Source organism: Cryptomeria japonica, chromosome 8 (genome assembly GCF_030272615.1).
Source record: "Cryptomeria japonica chromosome 8, Sugi_1.0, whole genome shotgun sequence".
Lineage (NCBI taxonomy): Eukaryota > Viridiplantae > Streptophyta > Pinopsida > Cupressales > Cupressaceae > Cryptomeria > Cryptomeria japonica.
The window spans coordinates 338,253,729-338,271,499 of NC_081412.1; the positions used below are offsets into that span (position 1 = coordinate 338,253,729).

Below are 17,771 nucleotides of genomic sequence, written 5' to 3' on the forward strand. Positions count from 1 at the left end.
CTTCCTTTCTCCAATGCTCAGACAGTTCAAATTTTATTCTCAAGGCTTCTCATAATGAAGGCCAACTTCGAACAATACCAACTTTTTAAGAGGAGCATTTAATTTTCATTCATTTTGGTGGCAATGGTACATTTAAGTTCATGTCAATTTAATAGGTGTTTTTCGCAACTTAAGTGAACAATTAATGCCTCACACACAATAAATTTATGAAAGTAAAACTCCTTGAAAGATGCAAACCTTCATAGTCGGGAAGTCGATAGCTTTCCTAAAGTTTTGAACCATTAAGAAATAGTTTCACAGTTTATGCATCTACTCGACCCACCGACTATGTAAGCTCAGAACAAAACTTAGTTCACTTTCAGCACAGGTGATAAAGTTGGTGACTTTTTGAACTTTCTTTTCAAAGTAGTAAAGGTGAGATAGGAAATACTTCTAAAATGCCAACGATAAGGACTTAAAAAGTGAAAAACAATATGATGTGCACTTTAGCATAGTCGGGTAGGTTGGCATCCTTATGAACTTTTGTGAAGTGAAAGACTAACGACAAATTCTTAGAAAACTGAGTGACTAAGTATTGGAGGGGCACAAATGACCGACTTCATACGTAAAGTTGACAAAAATGAAGGCAGGAACTTGAGTAAACATAGCTTGGGAGCAATATCATGTATACATGAGCTCTGAACCCAAAAAGTTTAAAAACCAGTTAACGGATTGATAATGGAGTTCTTTCTTCAAGAGACATGTATATTGAACAAAGGGAAGCATTAGAACAATAAATGAACACTTTAGAATTGCTTATCAAGGATATGCAAAAAGCCCAAAATTAATGTCATGACAAAGGGAAGGAAATCGTTGAAAAAGTATCGATATTTTCATGCTCATTCCTTGATTAGAATCAAAAGCCTCTTCATGAAGATATTATCATCAAAGAATTCAGCTTTCTCTTTGGAGAAGACGTTGATAATTTTTTTTATCTCAATATCTTCAATTGATAAGTTAATAGATATTCAAGTTAATCTGGACAATTTGGCTTCCCTTTTGAAGAAGCATGCAAGATGTTATGTTGGCCTTGGAGATTCTATTACTTAGGTCAAAGTTGTCTCTAGTCATACTCAAGGACCTAATGAAGAACAAATGTTAAGATTGTCTCGCAAAGGTTTGAAGAATTTATGAAACAAGATCACAATGGAGTGTCTGGTGACGTTTAGTAGTTTTTACATTTTCTGAAGATGCCGGTGTATTTTTGTAGTGTGTATTTGACACTTCAAGTGTCATTTTGTATTTATGTTTTTGAATCTAGAATTTGCACAATTCCCAAGTCAAATTGAGCTCTACTTTTGACTTAGTCATGGTTGGTTGTAATTTTTTCTAATTTTGCTCATAGCCCTCTCCTATATATATGAGGGTGCTCATTGTAATTATAATCTTTAATTTCAAGCAATGAAACTCTCCCAAAGTGAAGAGCAAAGTGAAACTTTGAGTTCATATTGCTATTTTGTAAACTTGATCAAATAATAAGACATCTTTGACATTCAGACTTTGTGTTGGATTCATTGTGGTTTTTGGTGAGAGTGTTCTTACATCATTTTGTTGGACATTGTTGTTGCTAGGATATGTTGTTGTCATTGATGTCAACATATTCCTGTGTTTTAGTGTTGCAAAGAATTTTTTTTAGTAATCCATAAGTCTTCTTGATCATAACACTTGATCCAGTGACTGTATTTGAGGTTTTGGTATTTTTGTTCAGTGGCTGGCAGAGTTTGGTTTCTGATCCGGTGAGCTCTGGTATGATGATACATTGTCTTGCGGTTTTGGGATAATGTTTTGGATGCTCGTGTGTATCTTCATTTCAAGTGGTTCATGATTTGGTGCTCTAGAAGCTATCTTTCTTATCCGAGTTGCTGTTGTTGAGTGATCTTGAACGTTAGCATGCTGATTGATGAAGAATTGCACAACTGGTGTTGGTGCAACTATTGCGGATGGTTCTAACTTGATTTTGGTGTTTCCTAATCATTTCCTATTTGTCTTGGTGATCAACATTGATTATTGTGCGAGTTTATGATGATTTTCATGATCTGGTGATGTTCTTCGTGTTATGCGGTATTTTGGTGATGTAACATGTTGTAGTTGGTCTTGGCAAGATTTTCGATGGTGACGAGTATTTGGAAATTTGATTTAGGTCCATGTTATGGTATTTATGTCATTATATTGGTCCGATGGTTTATTTATGTATCATGTGATGTAATTTTGTAATTAGGTGTTATGGGTTTGGCCGACCTTGTAGTCAAGGTTGATGAATTGTATAAATGGGTATAATATTCATGTAATTTGGGGTAATGGCATTGAGCCTGCATTATTAGAGAGTGGTGTATGTATGAACAAGGGAATTCTTCTTTCGGTGTGGTTAGTTGAGCAAAGATTGGTGTAGAGCAGACATTTGAGCTTAACGAAACTGTCATCAAACATTAGCAGATGCACTACTTTTGCAGTTCATTCTTTTCAGATTGTAGTCTGAATCTTATTGTAAGGTAGTGAACCTTTCCTGACGGTTGGATCCTTCTGGGTCTTTATAATTTGAGTAATGCGCTCTAGGCAGTGTGTCTGAATGCATGTGCATTCCCTATTGTAATATTTACACATACTACTGCAAAATATTATCTCATTGTGGGTAGGTTCTCACTGTGGTTTTTCCCTTAACCAGGTTTTCCACATCAAAAATATTGGTGTTATGTGTGTTGATGTTATCATTGTTATCTTTTCTTGTGCTACAGTTGATCAGATTTGAGATTATGCTTAATTGTGATGATCCAGTGAAAACTAATTCACCCCCCCACCCCTCTCAGTTTTCCTTCTTGTTGTTGCCAACACATTCTTATTGCAAAATCTTGTTTTGATAGAGTAAAAGCATTGTTGATGAGTATCATTAAAGAGTATAACAAATCTTGTTTTGTAAAATTTGTGTTACATCTCAACATTTGTAAGGTAGAATTAGTGTAGAGATAACCATTTAAAGACTTTGAGCTTTACTTTGTTATCTTCAGTAAAAAATTGATAAAATTATAAGTGGGTATCAATACAAAGACTTTGTGCTTTGTCTTGTTATCTTAGAAAGTTCACAACTGGGTTACATAAATGATTGTTCAAAGGTTGATAGGATTATAGTGTTTTGAAGACTTTGTGCTTAAGTACTATTTTCTCGTCCCGGGGAAGCAACGAGAGACTTTGTGCTTTCATGGAAAGTTTTCTTCTTATTTGTATTTTTCATTAGTGTATTGTGAGTTATTCCATAATAGCTTTGAAGTTGTTTAAATCATTACTGTTCTAATTGTAACTATTTTTTTTTTTAAAGAGAAAAGAATAACATCTATTCTAAAAAAGAGAATAAGATGATGTACCACCCAAGTTTAGATTAGGATTCATAGTTAGTGTTTTGTTCTAAGTAGAGAAGAGTATTAAGAAAAGGGGGAGACTTCCCTTATAATAAGGAGAGATTTAATCTCACGTACTGTGGCTAAAACCACAATTTTGTGAACTTCCCCAATTTACAAAATTTTCAACCAACATACAAGTAGTACTTTAAGGTATAGGCCTAGGACAATTTTCCTCTTTTTTATAAATTTTAATTTTGATTTCTCCATATCTTTTGGAATATGCAATGTTAAAAATTTTGCATTAAAAAAATCCTCCCAAGATCCTCGTTTTCTTATCTAATCCCCATCATGGACCTCCCTATACACCCTTTTCAATTAATCCTTTATTGACACTTGTCCAACCCCTCTTGCTTGTGAGAACTCATTTATCTTGAGCCCTTAATCTTTGAATTGCATATCAAATTTCCAAATTAGCCACCAAAAATCTATAAATGGAAGCCTTCCCCATCCATTATTTTCAATCCACTTGGAACTAAGCTCATGTTACCCATTTGCCTTCAAGAATCCATCAATCACACCCTTATTATGCTGCTTTTGATATTGAACAATCTACATTATGCGCTACAACTCAATCAAACATTTGTGAGCACATCAAGTGGACAAGGGGTGCACTTCATTTTCATTCAATTAGAAGAGCAAGCTTCATATGAGGTAAAATACTTATAATGCAATTCTATCTTTTGTTTTATTTCCTCATTTAAAAAATTTGTTTTCAAACAAAATCACATTTAGAATAAAAACATATTAAAACTAAAACTTTTCTTTTAATTCCATCATGTAGAAGCATGAATACTAATGCAAAAGTTAAGCTTTATTAGTTGGTAACAAATGAGCTAATTAAATGTTATAATTAAAATAGTTTGACCAATTTTTTCAAAGCATATTTTTTCTCAAATTTGTTTTAAAACATCAAAATTAATTCATCTATCATCTTGTTGTCATTTTGAATATAAAACACTTATGCAAACTTATATTAATTTTTTAATTTTATTTATTCTACCATTTGATAAATTACGTTATTTTTTATTTAAAAAGTTGTGGGTGAATGCATAACTAGTCAATTTTTAATTTATTAGAAAGGTGAACTAGAGAAAATATGATTAAGGTCAATTGGCCCTTGGTTTGTTGGTGAAGTTGAAAGGTTCTAAATGAGTCCAATTTGGTGGAATGGATACCCCTCAGACCTTGGCTCTTAATTGGACCCCTCTGATGTATCTCCAACAAAAAAAAATTAAGATGATTAATAAGATAATAAATAACATTTACATTTATTAATTTAACATATTTAATAATTAATAAGAAAAAAAAATATTAAATAAAATATAAAAATAATTGTATTTGTTTTAAATTTAAATTTATAAATTTTAACATCTTTCATCAATTTAAAGTCAAATGCATTCATATTTATATGTAATTATTCAATTATACCATATTTAGAGTTAAAAATCTCATTTAACATCGCCTCTCTTAATTAACATTTGCAATATATAATTCTCACTTTTGCCAAATTATATTTTTTATTTTAATTTTAATATTTAATTTAAAAGTAAAATGAAAAGTAGTTCAACAATTTCATGTCTAATATATTAAGTGATTTAATAAAATTTCATTGTATTTCCAAATAATCTATACCAACAACAATACTTTAAACCAATAAACATATTGTACATTCTACTGAGAAAAACACATATTAAATCAAGAAAAAGCTTTTTGGAAAGCTTTTTGGTTTGCAAGTCACTTGAATGATCTTCCATGGGTATGAAATTTGGAATGGAGACAAGTAGAAAGAATCCAAAAACATCTAATCTTGAGTAGGACTCTCAAAATTAAAATTGTTGTTCCATACAAGAATTTTTGGTAGAAAATAGGTACATTCCATTTGAAAGCATAAGTGATGGTTTGACTATTCAGTTACTTATATGGAAAAACATTTGTGGCTTAAGATGATTATAGAGAAAGAGCTAACTAGAAGGAATAACATATGGATGAAACAAAATGACAAACAAATGAAGAAATGAGATGCTAATATGTAGGAATGCCCAATACCAATGAGAAAATAAAAAAATTTATGGGAGAAATATTCATGAATGACATACAAACACAACAAAGTTGCAAAGAAAAAAGTTTATTATATCAAAGAATTTAACCTCATGGGAGATCATGAGGGAAAAACCTAAATAAGGGTCAATAAAAATGTTGATAGCTCAATTAAGGACTAGTTCTCCTCATTTGAAATGTGAAACAAATAGATGAATGACACTTAAAGAGAATTAGGAAAAAATAATATGCCTATTTTGCAACATGAGAGTAGATGAGATAAAATGACATTTCATCAAAAGGAATACTCAACATATAGTGACGTTGTTCCAACTACAAACCAATGTAAAATCTGCTTAAAATTAAACAATAATGTAAAATCTGCTTAAAATTAAGCAATTGAAGTGTTCCCATGGAAATTTTTAATTAAGGAGAAAGGATAAATTAGAATCTTTTCCTATTTATAAGCAATTGCTTATTGAAAAGAATGACAAGTGGCTCCCCAATTTTTTTCCTTTTTTTCTCTAAAATTTATGTGAAAATTTATTATTATTAAAAATTATATTAAAAATACAATTTAAAATAACTGCTTATTTTTATAAGCAACAAAATTTAATTTTCATGGGGCCACCAGCTCCACAAATTGATGCTAAAAAATTTGAGCAACAACTGCTAGCCAAAATAAGTAAAGGAGCCACATGAAGACTTGCCCAGAGACATCATAAAAATTGACAAAATTAAACATGTTGTTTGAAAAAGCAAGATTAAACAAAACAACAAAATTATAAAAAAGAGATTAAAAAAAAATCACAAATTCTACAAAATGTTCAATGCACTCCCTTGAAAATTTATATACTATTTTTAAGTCCCATAAACTATTTTAACCTTAAAAACATTATTAAAATCTTCAATTCATATATACCACATACACCATCATACACCATCTCTAATGGAACTACGCTAGAAGCGGGCACAATTGTGTATGAGACTTTGATTTCGATGTATTATTTATTTAAAAAAAAGTTATGTGCTACTCTTTAATCTTATAAACTACCTAACTACTTTGACCTTATGAATATTATTTAAATCTTTTAGACCATCACTATTGAAAACATGCCTTCATTCCTCCTATCGAACCTTTTTGAACCACTGTTTGTGAGGAGAGAGTTATTAACTACGCCAGAAGCGGGCACAAATTGTGTATTAAACTTTCCAATGTCGAGACGGGATATCCAATCCATTCAGCGATACAGTTTCTAAGATTAGCTAAACGAAGGAAATAGTGTGGTACGGGACGAAGAAATCGGTCCAGTTCAAAAAAAAATAGAAACCCCTTTCGAAAATTCATCTCTTATTTATCCAATTGGTAGAATATGAGTGTAAAGAAGCAGATCAGGAGAAGCAAATACGCAAAGTAACTCAATTGGTTAGGAGGGAGAATGCGTGGGACGGGAGGGGGAAGTGCAGCGAAGCTGATAGTGGAAGCACTGCTTCAGAGGTTTCTTCCGCTTGCTCGCCGCCGTATCGACACTGCTCAGGCGCAGGTACACTTTTTTGGTCTTATTCACATGCCTCTGGAAACCATGCTAATCAACACTATATAGAATCAATTTTATCCCTGCTTTATGACTGTTACTGAATATGAGTTCTAAAATATTTGGAAAAAACTGTGAATTCTATGTTTTGGATCATACTCCATGATCCATGATCCATTATGGAGGTGGGAGATAAAATATTGCGCCCATATGAAAATATTTGGTGTCAATTTAAATCGGTGAGGTTGGAGCCTGTACGGACATTTGGCCTTCTTGCATGTGTATTATTTTGGTACTTGGTATGTGGCACGGGGGCTTGTTAGGTAGATTTCTTTCCAAGCAGAAACCCGATTCAGCCGCTAGCCTGATTGAAGGAGAGGTAAAAGATAGAGTATTTGGACTGGTTCAGCTAGGTTCATACAGAAGGCCAAGTTGGAGAGCAGAAACCCAAAAATAGTATCTTGACATATACGTGAGAAACGAGCAGTCACGACATACCGTTAAATTTATCAGCTAGCTTGCACGAAGAAGACACAAAAGATAGAGTAATTGGACTGATTCAGCTAGGTCAAATAGAAGTGTTCAGTTTGGCTGCAAATAAGAGATGCCTCACAGTGGATATTCTTTTTAATATCTCTAGCTCATCTATTTTGATTTCACTAATGTAGAATTATTAGTCTTTTAATTATTCTATCAGTACAAAACTATTAAAAAATTAGTCAAACTATATTTTTTTTCTTGTATTGGTTAATGCTGGTGTCATTACCTCTTTAATTTAGATATTATTCTTAATATGTACGTATTGCCAACCCCGTGGGATTTAGAATATTAGATTTTACATTTGTGATATTTATATACAGAACAGAACTTATTCTAGGACACTTACTTTATTCTATCATTAAAGATAAGGGTGGTTTATTCAAAATCTTGGTTTGGAGTAGCATACGAAGCTTAGCAATGCCTTCTAGAGTCTCTCTTTAGTTCTTTTCATTTGCATCTCTTCGAGTGAATGGAAAGAGTGCTCTGTTGGTCACATAGGAACTGCTAGATGGATCCTAAAAATAACATTTGATGGGTTGAAGATCATATCCCCAGTCCAACGAAATTAAAAACATAAAAATTCTCAAGCTCCAGCTGTTAGAAAAGAAGCTTTTCCACAATCTATATTGTGTATTCATGGTTCTTGTTTCAATAATCACTTCTACGGAGCTAAAACCAAATAACAATGGATTTCAATGGGTCAATAATCACTCCTACGGAGTTAAAACCAAATAAGAATGGATTTCAATGGGTAGCATTCAGAAGCCAAGTACTAAAAAACTTAATCGAGAACACAGTTTTTCATACTTGTTCGTTTTTTTAACAAGCCAGCTTTTATAATTTAAGTTCATATTTCATAAAAATCAATTACAACTCCAAATAAATGGGAAGATGGAAATATACCATTTGATTCTTTTGAGAGGGTGATTCTACAGTAACTGTGATACCCAAATAGGGATCAAATCCAGTATATTAACAACCACATCTTACTGACTATCTAGGGCCCATTTTGTCTAATTGTAAACTAGACTACATGAGATGTCTTTGTTGTTCTGTTTTTGAGAATTTTGCATTTGGTTGGCCTTATTCAGTCAATGTTCATGCTTTCTTTTGGACCGTATTGAACCTACAGTAATGAAAAGTGTACGATACAAGTTTTTTGCAATAAGCTCCTATTTCCTATCTGTTATCTGTGTAAACCCATTTATGACATACAACTTTATGACACATTCAAAACCCATTTGAGCCCCTTGCTATCCCAAAAAACTCATGAGCAAATCCTTCCAACGAAATAATAACAGCAAAACCACCGCTTAATGGCTCCAATCTGATTGCCCAGCAAATAGAAGAAATACCCCAGCTTTATAAACTTGTTCCAGCTCCTTTTCTTAATGTAAAAAATATGGTTCAGCAACTAGGGCATTGCCTAAAACCCTCGTTTGCACAGCAATGATAGAGAATACGTGAAACACCTCCAAAAAACACCACAAAATCTTTGAAAAAAATACCAAAAAGCAAACCCACAAACTTGTAGTCACAATACTTGAATATTTTCATTCTTTTTGAAACCCCAATCTGCAATTGTGAAAGCAATGGTGTTTCCTGAGGTAGAAACACACCAAACCAGCTAGGGAGGATCTTTCACCATCGAAATCAACAAGATTAAAGAGGGTTTTCGTCCTCAAGAAAAACTTGGAAGAACTCTTGTGCTCATTTCATTCTGACAACATCTCCTTATGTGTGCAAATTTTTGAATCTTCAGTCTTCTTCAAATTAGATCCCTAGCTTTCTTTTATAACTTTTCACAAGAAACTTCTAGAGAAGTTAGAATTAAAATTACCTGTAAAAATATTAATCCTGATTTTTCTTCAAAACTGACTGATTTATTTGATATTTCTGACACTTAAGTTGTTCTATAAATTAAATAAACTTTTTGCTCCAAAAGAGCCTTTTTATGAAATAATAATTTTTTTTGATAAGCAAGGTCCCTTTTTTATGCATCCAGGATTTAAAACTTTTAATTCTCATTCCAATGAGCTATTATACTAGGGTGCGTTTTAAATTATTTCAATAAAATTAAGCAATCTTCGTAAAATAAACAAATTAAAGTTAATAATATTTCTGAGTTGCGGAAGCTGTCGGAAAGCATCAGAATCAAAATCTGGCTATATTGGAATGATACTTACTGATGATGAATAATGAAAATTGAGGTCGACTGTGTGACTTTTTACAAATAGACACTCTTTCCACGAATCTTGGAGAACATAGTAGAAGTTGAAATTTACTTTGGAAAGAGCCATAAGAGTCTTCAAGGCCAGTTGAGCACACTGCTAATAGCAAACATTCCCTTTTGACAAGGTTGGTGCTCACCCAGAAACCCAAATCAACTACAATGATGAAGTGACTCAAAAAGGGGACATTATATTAAATCCTTGATTGATGGCTGCTGATTTTATTGGGCATCCCTTATTCTTGGCCATGATATTTTCTTAAGCCTTTTTGTTGACTTATATTACAAAAATGATATATGTTTGGATGTTTGAATTGTAACTATAAGATTTTGTCACTTGAAAACTTGTGGTTGGGTTGCGTAGTATGATTTGACATAAATATTTCAATACATAATGAGTTTTCTTGTTTGACGTTGTTAGAGTAAAGCTGCAAGATGTTGGTGGGATAATTGTGAGTTTAATTGCAGATTTAGCTACCTAAATAGGAAGGAAGGGTAGGGATGAGAAGAGATTGAATAGGAAATGATGAGAAGTAGGACCAAAAAAAATCAAGTATACTGCTTGTAAATATTGATTATATTGATGAATAACAATGATTGAAAATTATCAACTAACTATACAGATGGTTATGATAAATTTGCCACTATGTGGTATATTGTTAGCAAGAAAGATATTGAGATAGGATATAATACACGTGTATCATTATAAATAAAGAATATAAAAGTGAAAGTTTAACAAAATCATGGGAAAGGCTTGATGTGATAGAAGTAAACATACCTTCATATTTATTAACAGACAATGTCTAAAAGTAAGTATGCAGAATAATATATAAAAATAGAGAGCTTAATATGTGTTCAATTAAATTATAGATATCTAAGTTATAAATATATTGTATGTATGTATAAATATAATATAATATCAATTAAATTGTAGATATCAAAATTATAAATATATTGTATGTATGTATAAATATAATTATAATATAATAAACTTAACCAAATTTTGGTTCAAATGCCTTCTTAATTGTGCACCCCTGGCCTCATGCCTTGGCCATTTTCTTTGAGTTTTGAGCACGGCTTTAAATTTCTCCTCATATAGTTCATATAGTTTCATCATCATGATTGATCTTGAGGATTAGCATAATTCTTAAATGGCAACCTCTGTTTCTTTTCCAAGATGGATGACTAAAAGAGCTTTTTCCATGTTCTTGCAAACATTTATAAAAGAGCCACAAAGATGTCAAGACAAAACAAATTGGAGAAGACTTGATCATGATTTGCAATAGGGAAAAGTGAAAACAATAGATGTTAGCTTTAGACTTGACACAATATGCAAGTTTCATATAGACACAACAATTGGTTCTGTTTGGGGACAATGGTGTATGCTTGCTATAGCAGAGAATTACAAAAAATCTTTGGTTTTACAGTTGATGGATGCTTTACTAGTTAAGCAATAGAGTCAGACTATTCTTAAATCACTTAAAAACTATCAGTCTTGAATCACCTAACTAATGACAAAACACAATATCATATTAACGAAGGGTAAGCTCCATATTACAAAACATCGAAAACAAAAACACTCTTTTATGAATGGGAACAAAGAGAAATAAAATGGGTTACTTGAGACAATTTTAGGCTTAGAAGAGTGACCTCTCCTTGTGAGCTGAGCACAAATGATGTGAAAAACTATTGTAAAGAAGGAATCAGGAAGACCTTGAGAATCATGTAAACCTTGGTAGAACTTATCAAGATTTTCCAATTTTAGATAGTATTACATCTCATTTAAATTTAACTTTTGTTAAAGATACTCCATTAAAATCCTGCTGTTGTAGGATGTATACTCTACCATATACACAAATGAGGCACTATTTTTCCAGGAGGGTTAGAATTGGTGAAGAAAAACCTCTATTATGCATTTTAGTCTCCAAGTCCTTTGTATTCAGTCTTTCATACATCTAATTCTCTTCACATATTGCATTAAAATTCTCCATCCCAAACTCATTTAGAGTTTTTGATTTTTTAGTACCTTTCTATTTGCTGTTTCATAGCTATATGTTCTATTATCTTTTTTTGACCTATCTATGCTGAAACGAAGAAGTCTTGGGCTGCATTAATCATCAATGAAACATTGTTGCATTTTGTAGCAACCTTTTTTGGCATAGGTTAATTAGTATTTGCTAAATATTTGGCACCTGCTTTCTTGGTAAGAGAAATGGGATCTATTGAAGACAAAGATGAGTCAAACCTCAAAAGAAAATTCAACATGTTACTTATTGAAGACTTGCTCTCAAGGTGTTGTAGAAAAGTGTCAAGATCTACTAATGATCTTCCACATAGACTCTTGATTTGATGAATGCCTCTAGAGCTGAATTATCTTCAAGAAGGAAATGTTGTTCTTTATCTAACTGTAAACCTTCACTAAAATCAACATTATAGATATCACTAGAACATCTTGGGTGATTGGACCTCCAATTTATGTATGTTGTAGGTTCTTTGAACAACCCTTTGAAGAAAATAATCTATTCGATTCATCATCATCTTTGATGTATATGACTTCTTTTTGTTTGTACCTTTTTGTTTTAGATATTTTTGTGCTTTCATCCTCATAAAATATATGGCATACTTGTGTAACATTAGGCTCTTCTTGGATCAACAACCCCTCTTCAACCTCAAAGAATTTGAGCCAAGTAGGCAAAGTTTCTGCTTCTTGTGGATATTCTAGTTCTAATCGCAATTTTTGATTATGCAAATTATATCTTACCTTATTGGGTTCATGTTGAGTATGACCCATTATAGATCCACTATAGGAGTTGTCTAGTAGATGTTGAGGATCACCTAAGGACCCTTTATTTTTATTTGAAGTTGCTGATAGTTATTCAAACCTTTGCATTTCGTGACAACTTCCGTCTTGTTGATGAATATTGTGACAAATATAGTTTGTGTATAGGAAAATAAACTTTTATTACTTGCCTTGTCAGAGAAGTAGGCAAATGAGATCATTGTCAATATTGACATCAACATCCACAGTCTCATCATGAAGATTTGTTGAGGAGGAGCAAGAGGAAGATTGAGATCGTTGATGGCTGAAAACTCAAACAGGTGTAAACAACATAGATTCACCAAAAAATATTGGTTAGACAAGAAGACAGAAAAAGTCAGTTGGCTTTTTATTGTGATAACAAGAAAAGGTTACTCTTGTACCAAGCTTGTACCAAGAAACTCTAGAATGGCTGGTTTTGTCTTTTGTAAATGTTGAAGCAAGGGACACTAGGAGGAGTGCTAGTCAATGAAATGGAGTTTAACAGGTCAGAAATATTTTTCATGAGCAAGATTCATTTTATTGATTAATGATCATGTTGACATGCTCAGTGTTGTGCCCTTGATGATACGACTATTGTTCAAGAATGATGGGCTATCTTTGTTCATTGACACAAAGATCTTCACCCAACAGCCCATTCTCTTCAAGATCTTGGATCCATATTGTGATGTCCCCTTCTAGTTGACATCTGTCAGCTGAGTAGATTAGCCTATCACTGACCCTCGTAGGCTAATGAGGTTGGTTAGAGGGTCCTTTGGAGTTTGTTCATCATCTTAAGAGTAAGCACTCCAGGACTGGCTTTCGTTTGGGGTCTCCAGGACTCCGGTTGAGATACTTTCTATTTTTAGCAGTCTTGCTATTTATAGCCAGTGGGTTGGGCAAGGGCAGAGTATGGTTTGGCAGTCTCCAATTCTGACGGCGGGCAATTCTGATGGATACTTAGAGAGATATTAATATTTAATTACTTTAATTAAATATTAAATTGCGGACTTTAATGTTTTAATGTTTTAAAAGTCACTTTAAGTTATAACTTAAGTGAGGGTCTATTTCTCATCAGATGGGGCCAATTTTTATATTAAATTGAAAGTGATTTATTTTTGATACTTAAATAGTCAAAAATAAATAATAAAAGTTAAGAATTTCATTTAATGCCAAAATCGTATCTTTCTTGAAAATTGCGCCAAACCCTAAGAGGAGGAGATAAAAGAAGATTTTTGGTCTTATTTTCATTATGCTGAGTTTTGATATTTTGGAATTTGAGCTCTGGAAGGAGTTTTGGCCAAGGGTTTCAGCAAAAGCTTCTTCTACAGTGATCAGAGGTATCGGTGTAGGAAAACGTGGGATTTCTGTACAACAGCATCAGAGGCTGTGAAATATCAGTTGATCTTGCTTATGCAGTTGGTTTCATTCAGAGACCAAGTTTGTGCTAAGTGATCAGAGAGTCATTGATTTGATTGCAGTAGTGAGAGGGAAACAAAGGCAGAGTAGAAGGGAATATTATTGGGCCCCTGTGGGGTCTGGTATGGCTGCCTGGGAGTTGCGCCAATCATCTGAAGGAGGCTGCGATCTGCATATTGGAGGGTTGCAAAAAATATTTAAAAAAAAGGTAGAGGGTGTGCTTAGCCTTGATTTTTCCATTGAGCCATCATGCAAGCTGTTTGGGCCAGTCTGGAATAAATTACAGCGTGCTGTCATAAGGGACTATGTATAAGAGGTTTCAGAATTTCGTGGTATTTATCAACTTCCTTTTTAGCATTGCTTGTTTATGTATTGAGGATAATTGAATGTTGAATAAATGTAATAAGGGTTTGGTCAGTTTACTATCGAATTGTAATTTATTTCTAGCAATTTCCCATAGTTGCTTTTTGAGCTTAAAAATAGTCAAAAGTATACTTGTTGTTCAAAAATTTGCAAAGAACAAACTTAAAACGCAACAGGTTCAACTAAACCACAGTTATCAGAGTTGAGGGCCTTTGAGGTTCTTACTGTGGTATCAGAGCTAAATCCTGCCATCCTAATGGTTTAGCAATTACATGCAGTCATAGGAAACGGGTTCATACAGGTACTACACATGCAGCAAAGCCCTCCTTGAAGGAGAACAGAGTCTTAATAGGCAATCAGATACTATGGGTGAAAGGCATACAAGCAACCCACCCAGAGGCCACAAAACTGAGGATGAAGAGACTAGAGAATTTTTCAGGACTATGGCTACGGGGCAACAGCAGATTGCTCAGGCTTTACAGGCACTCACCACCATGATGGAGCGTATGAATCCTCCAAACCGAAACAATCAGGAACCAGAGGATAATAAGAGTGTAGCTAATATTCCTGGACCTCACAGGGTAGTTACATGCACCGTTGATAGGCCTTCCAGGCCTAATTTCTTGGCAGAAGAACCTGAGGATGTTGCTAGAGCTGAGGCAGAGCCTGTCTTTGTTGATAATGTTATGACGGTACATGATGAGTGGAGTCTTCTTCCCCCTGATGTTAGGCAGAATTTGAATTTTGATCAGTTCATGAGGCAAAAACGGGAAGTAGAGAGAAACAGGCAAGAGAGGAGGCCACGTTTCCAACATAGAGATCTTGAGTTTGCCACAAGCAAGCTCACTCTACCTTATTATGATGGCAGCGGTGCAGTTACAGCTAGATCTTGGATCCATAAACTGGATACATACTTCACACTGAGACCCATGACTGAAAGGGATGCGATTAAGTTTGCAACCTTACATAATGGACTCATCACTCTCCAACATGATTAGATTACCACCTACTAGGAGTTCGCTGATTTGTTAGTAGAGAGGTTTGATAAGAAAGATCCTGAGTCTTACTTCCGGGAGTTAGCACAGCTGAAACAAACAGGGAACTTGGAGGCGTTTGTTTCAGAGTTTTTGAAACTGTCGTGCATGGTAAATAACATGTCAAATCAGCGGTTACTAGTTTTGTTTATAGAGGGACTCATGGAGCCTCTGAGAGGTTGGGTAAAGGCATTTGATCCCCCAACACTTCTACTTGCCATTAAAAAGGCACGGAGTATGGGGGTGACAGCTACTCAGAATAAATTTGGGTCAAAGGGGTCAACATCTTTCAAAGATAGTAGGAATTTCAGCAAAGGGAAAGAAAAATCAGACTTTAGAAATGATTACAAACCGAAACCAGCAGCCCCCCCCTAGATCGTGAGACACTTAACGACTTAAGGCAGAATAAACTATGTTTTTATTGCAAGGGTCCATATGACGCCAACCATGACTGTCCTTTGAGGCCTAAGGGCAAGGCAAATAGAGTAATGTGGGCATATTATGAAGATTCAGAATCTGACCATGAAGGTCAGCTTGCTGGTTATGATGATTTAGAGGCTGAAAATGACACACAGGGTCCTTCGAGACTTGACAAGATGGATGCAGAAGGTGATGAACACTTTAAGGAGGCACTTCTCACGAGTATTCAGCAGGAAGGGTCATTCAGAATGAGAGGAGTACTTGCTGGTCAGAAAGTTATTACCCTACTGGATACCGGAGCCACACATAACTTTATTGATGCCAGGTTAGTGGAGAAGAGAGGAATCCAAACGAAGGAGTTTGAGGGCATCCGTGTGAGGGTGGCAGATGGTTACACTTTAAAGTGTAATAGAATGATTACACAACTCCCATTGCTTGTAAACAATTATGAGTTTAAAACTGATTTCTATGTGGTTCAGATGGGAGATACAAATTTGGTCCTTGCTATGAGGTGGTTGCATGAGCTAGGCAAGTTTACACTTGACTTGTAGGAGATGGAGATGTCTTTCATTGTTGATGGGAAGACACATGTACTGAAAGCTATTAAGGACAGCAACTTCAGGATGATTACACTCAGGCGGATGGAGAGGCTTGTACGCCATGATTAGACTGAGTGGGCAGCAGAATGTATGATCATGCCCATACAGCAGGATGCTCAGAAAGTTGAATACCATCCTGACATTCAGATACTGAGAACCAAACATAACAAGGTTTTCATGACATACCATCAGGGAGGCCACCAGATTGGGGTTTTGAGCACATCATTGAGCTAGAGGAGGGGGCGAAGCTAGTGATGATTACTTCATGTAGACATCCGAAGCGCCTGAAAGATGAAATAGAGAAAACCATACAGGAGCTTCTGGCTATGGGAGATATTCGGCCTAGTAAGTCCCCCTTTGCTTCTTCAGTTGTCTTGGTGAAGAAGAAGGATGGCACATTGCGGACGATCAAAAACAGATATCCCATTCCGCGTATTGATGAGCTCATAGATGAGTTACATGGTGCCTGTTATTTTTCAAAGACTGATTTGAGATCTATCACCAGATTAGTGTCCGCGAGCAAGATATCGAGAAGACTGCTTTTCGTTGTCATTATGGACATTTTGAGTTTGTGGTTATGCCATTTGGGCTAACCAATGCACCTGCTACCTTCCAGTCCACAATGAACAAAGTCTTCCGACATCAGTTGAGGAAATCAGTATTGGTGTTCTTTGGTGATATACTGATTTACAGTCACACTTGGGAGGAGCACCTCAGTCACTTAGATACAGTTTTGAGCATTCTGGATAGGGAGTCCTTGTATGCCAAGGAATCCAAATGTGACCTTGGAATGACTGAGTTATTGTACTTAGGCCATATTATCAGTGCAAAGGGAGTGCGGATGGATCTAGAGAAGATTTGTGCTATTGTAGATTGGCCTACTCCTGTGAACCTTACTCAGTTGTGTGGTTTTTTGGGCCTATGTGGTTTCTATCGCCGTTTTGTTAACGGTTATTCACGCCATGCAACACCTTTGACAGACTTGATGAAGAAGGGTGCCTTCTTATGGACTCCTGAGGCCCAGGAGTGTTTTGATAGGTTCAAGGAGCTCATGACTTCATGTCCAGTACTTGCTACACCTGACTTCTCGAAGTCATTTGAGTTACAATGTGATGCCTCTGGTGAGGGCATTGGTGCGGTGCTTATGTAGGACAAGCACCCTATTGCATACGAGAGCAGGAAACTCCGTGGACCTGAGAGGAGTTACAACATTTATGATAAGGAAATGTTGGCTATAATGCATGCACTGGCCAAGTTTAGATAGTACTTAGTGGGCAGCAAGTTTTGCATTAAGACTGACCACAATAGTTTGAGACATTTCCTTGGGCAGCGTGACTCAAATGACAGGCAACAGAAGTGGGTCAGC

The 17,771-nt window shown here is 34.8% G+C and overlaps 1 protein-coding gene across 1 annotated transcript in view; it reads left to right on the top strand.

Moving 5' to 3' along the window:
• The first annotated feature begins 6,582 nt into the window (after nt 1-6,582).
• Nucleotides 6,583-17,771, top strand: part of LOC131079022 (uncharacterized) — a 239,365-nt gene continuing 228,176 nt past the window's right edge. The window contains exon 1 of the mRNA XM_058016888.2: nt 6,583-7,012. Coding sequence (XP_057872871.2) covers nt 6,908-7,012 — 105 coding nt within the window. The 5' untranslated portion in view covers nt 6,583-6,907. The remainder of the gene's footprint in view (nt 7,013-17,771) is intronic.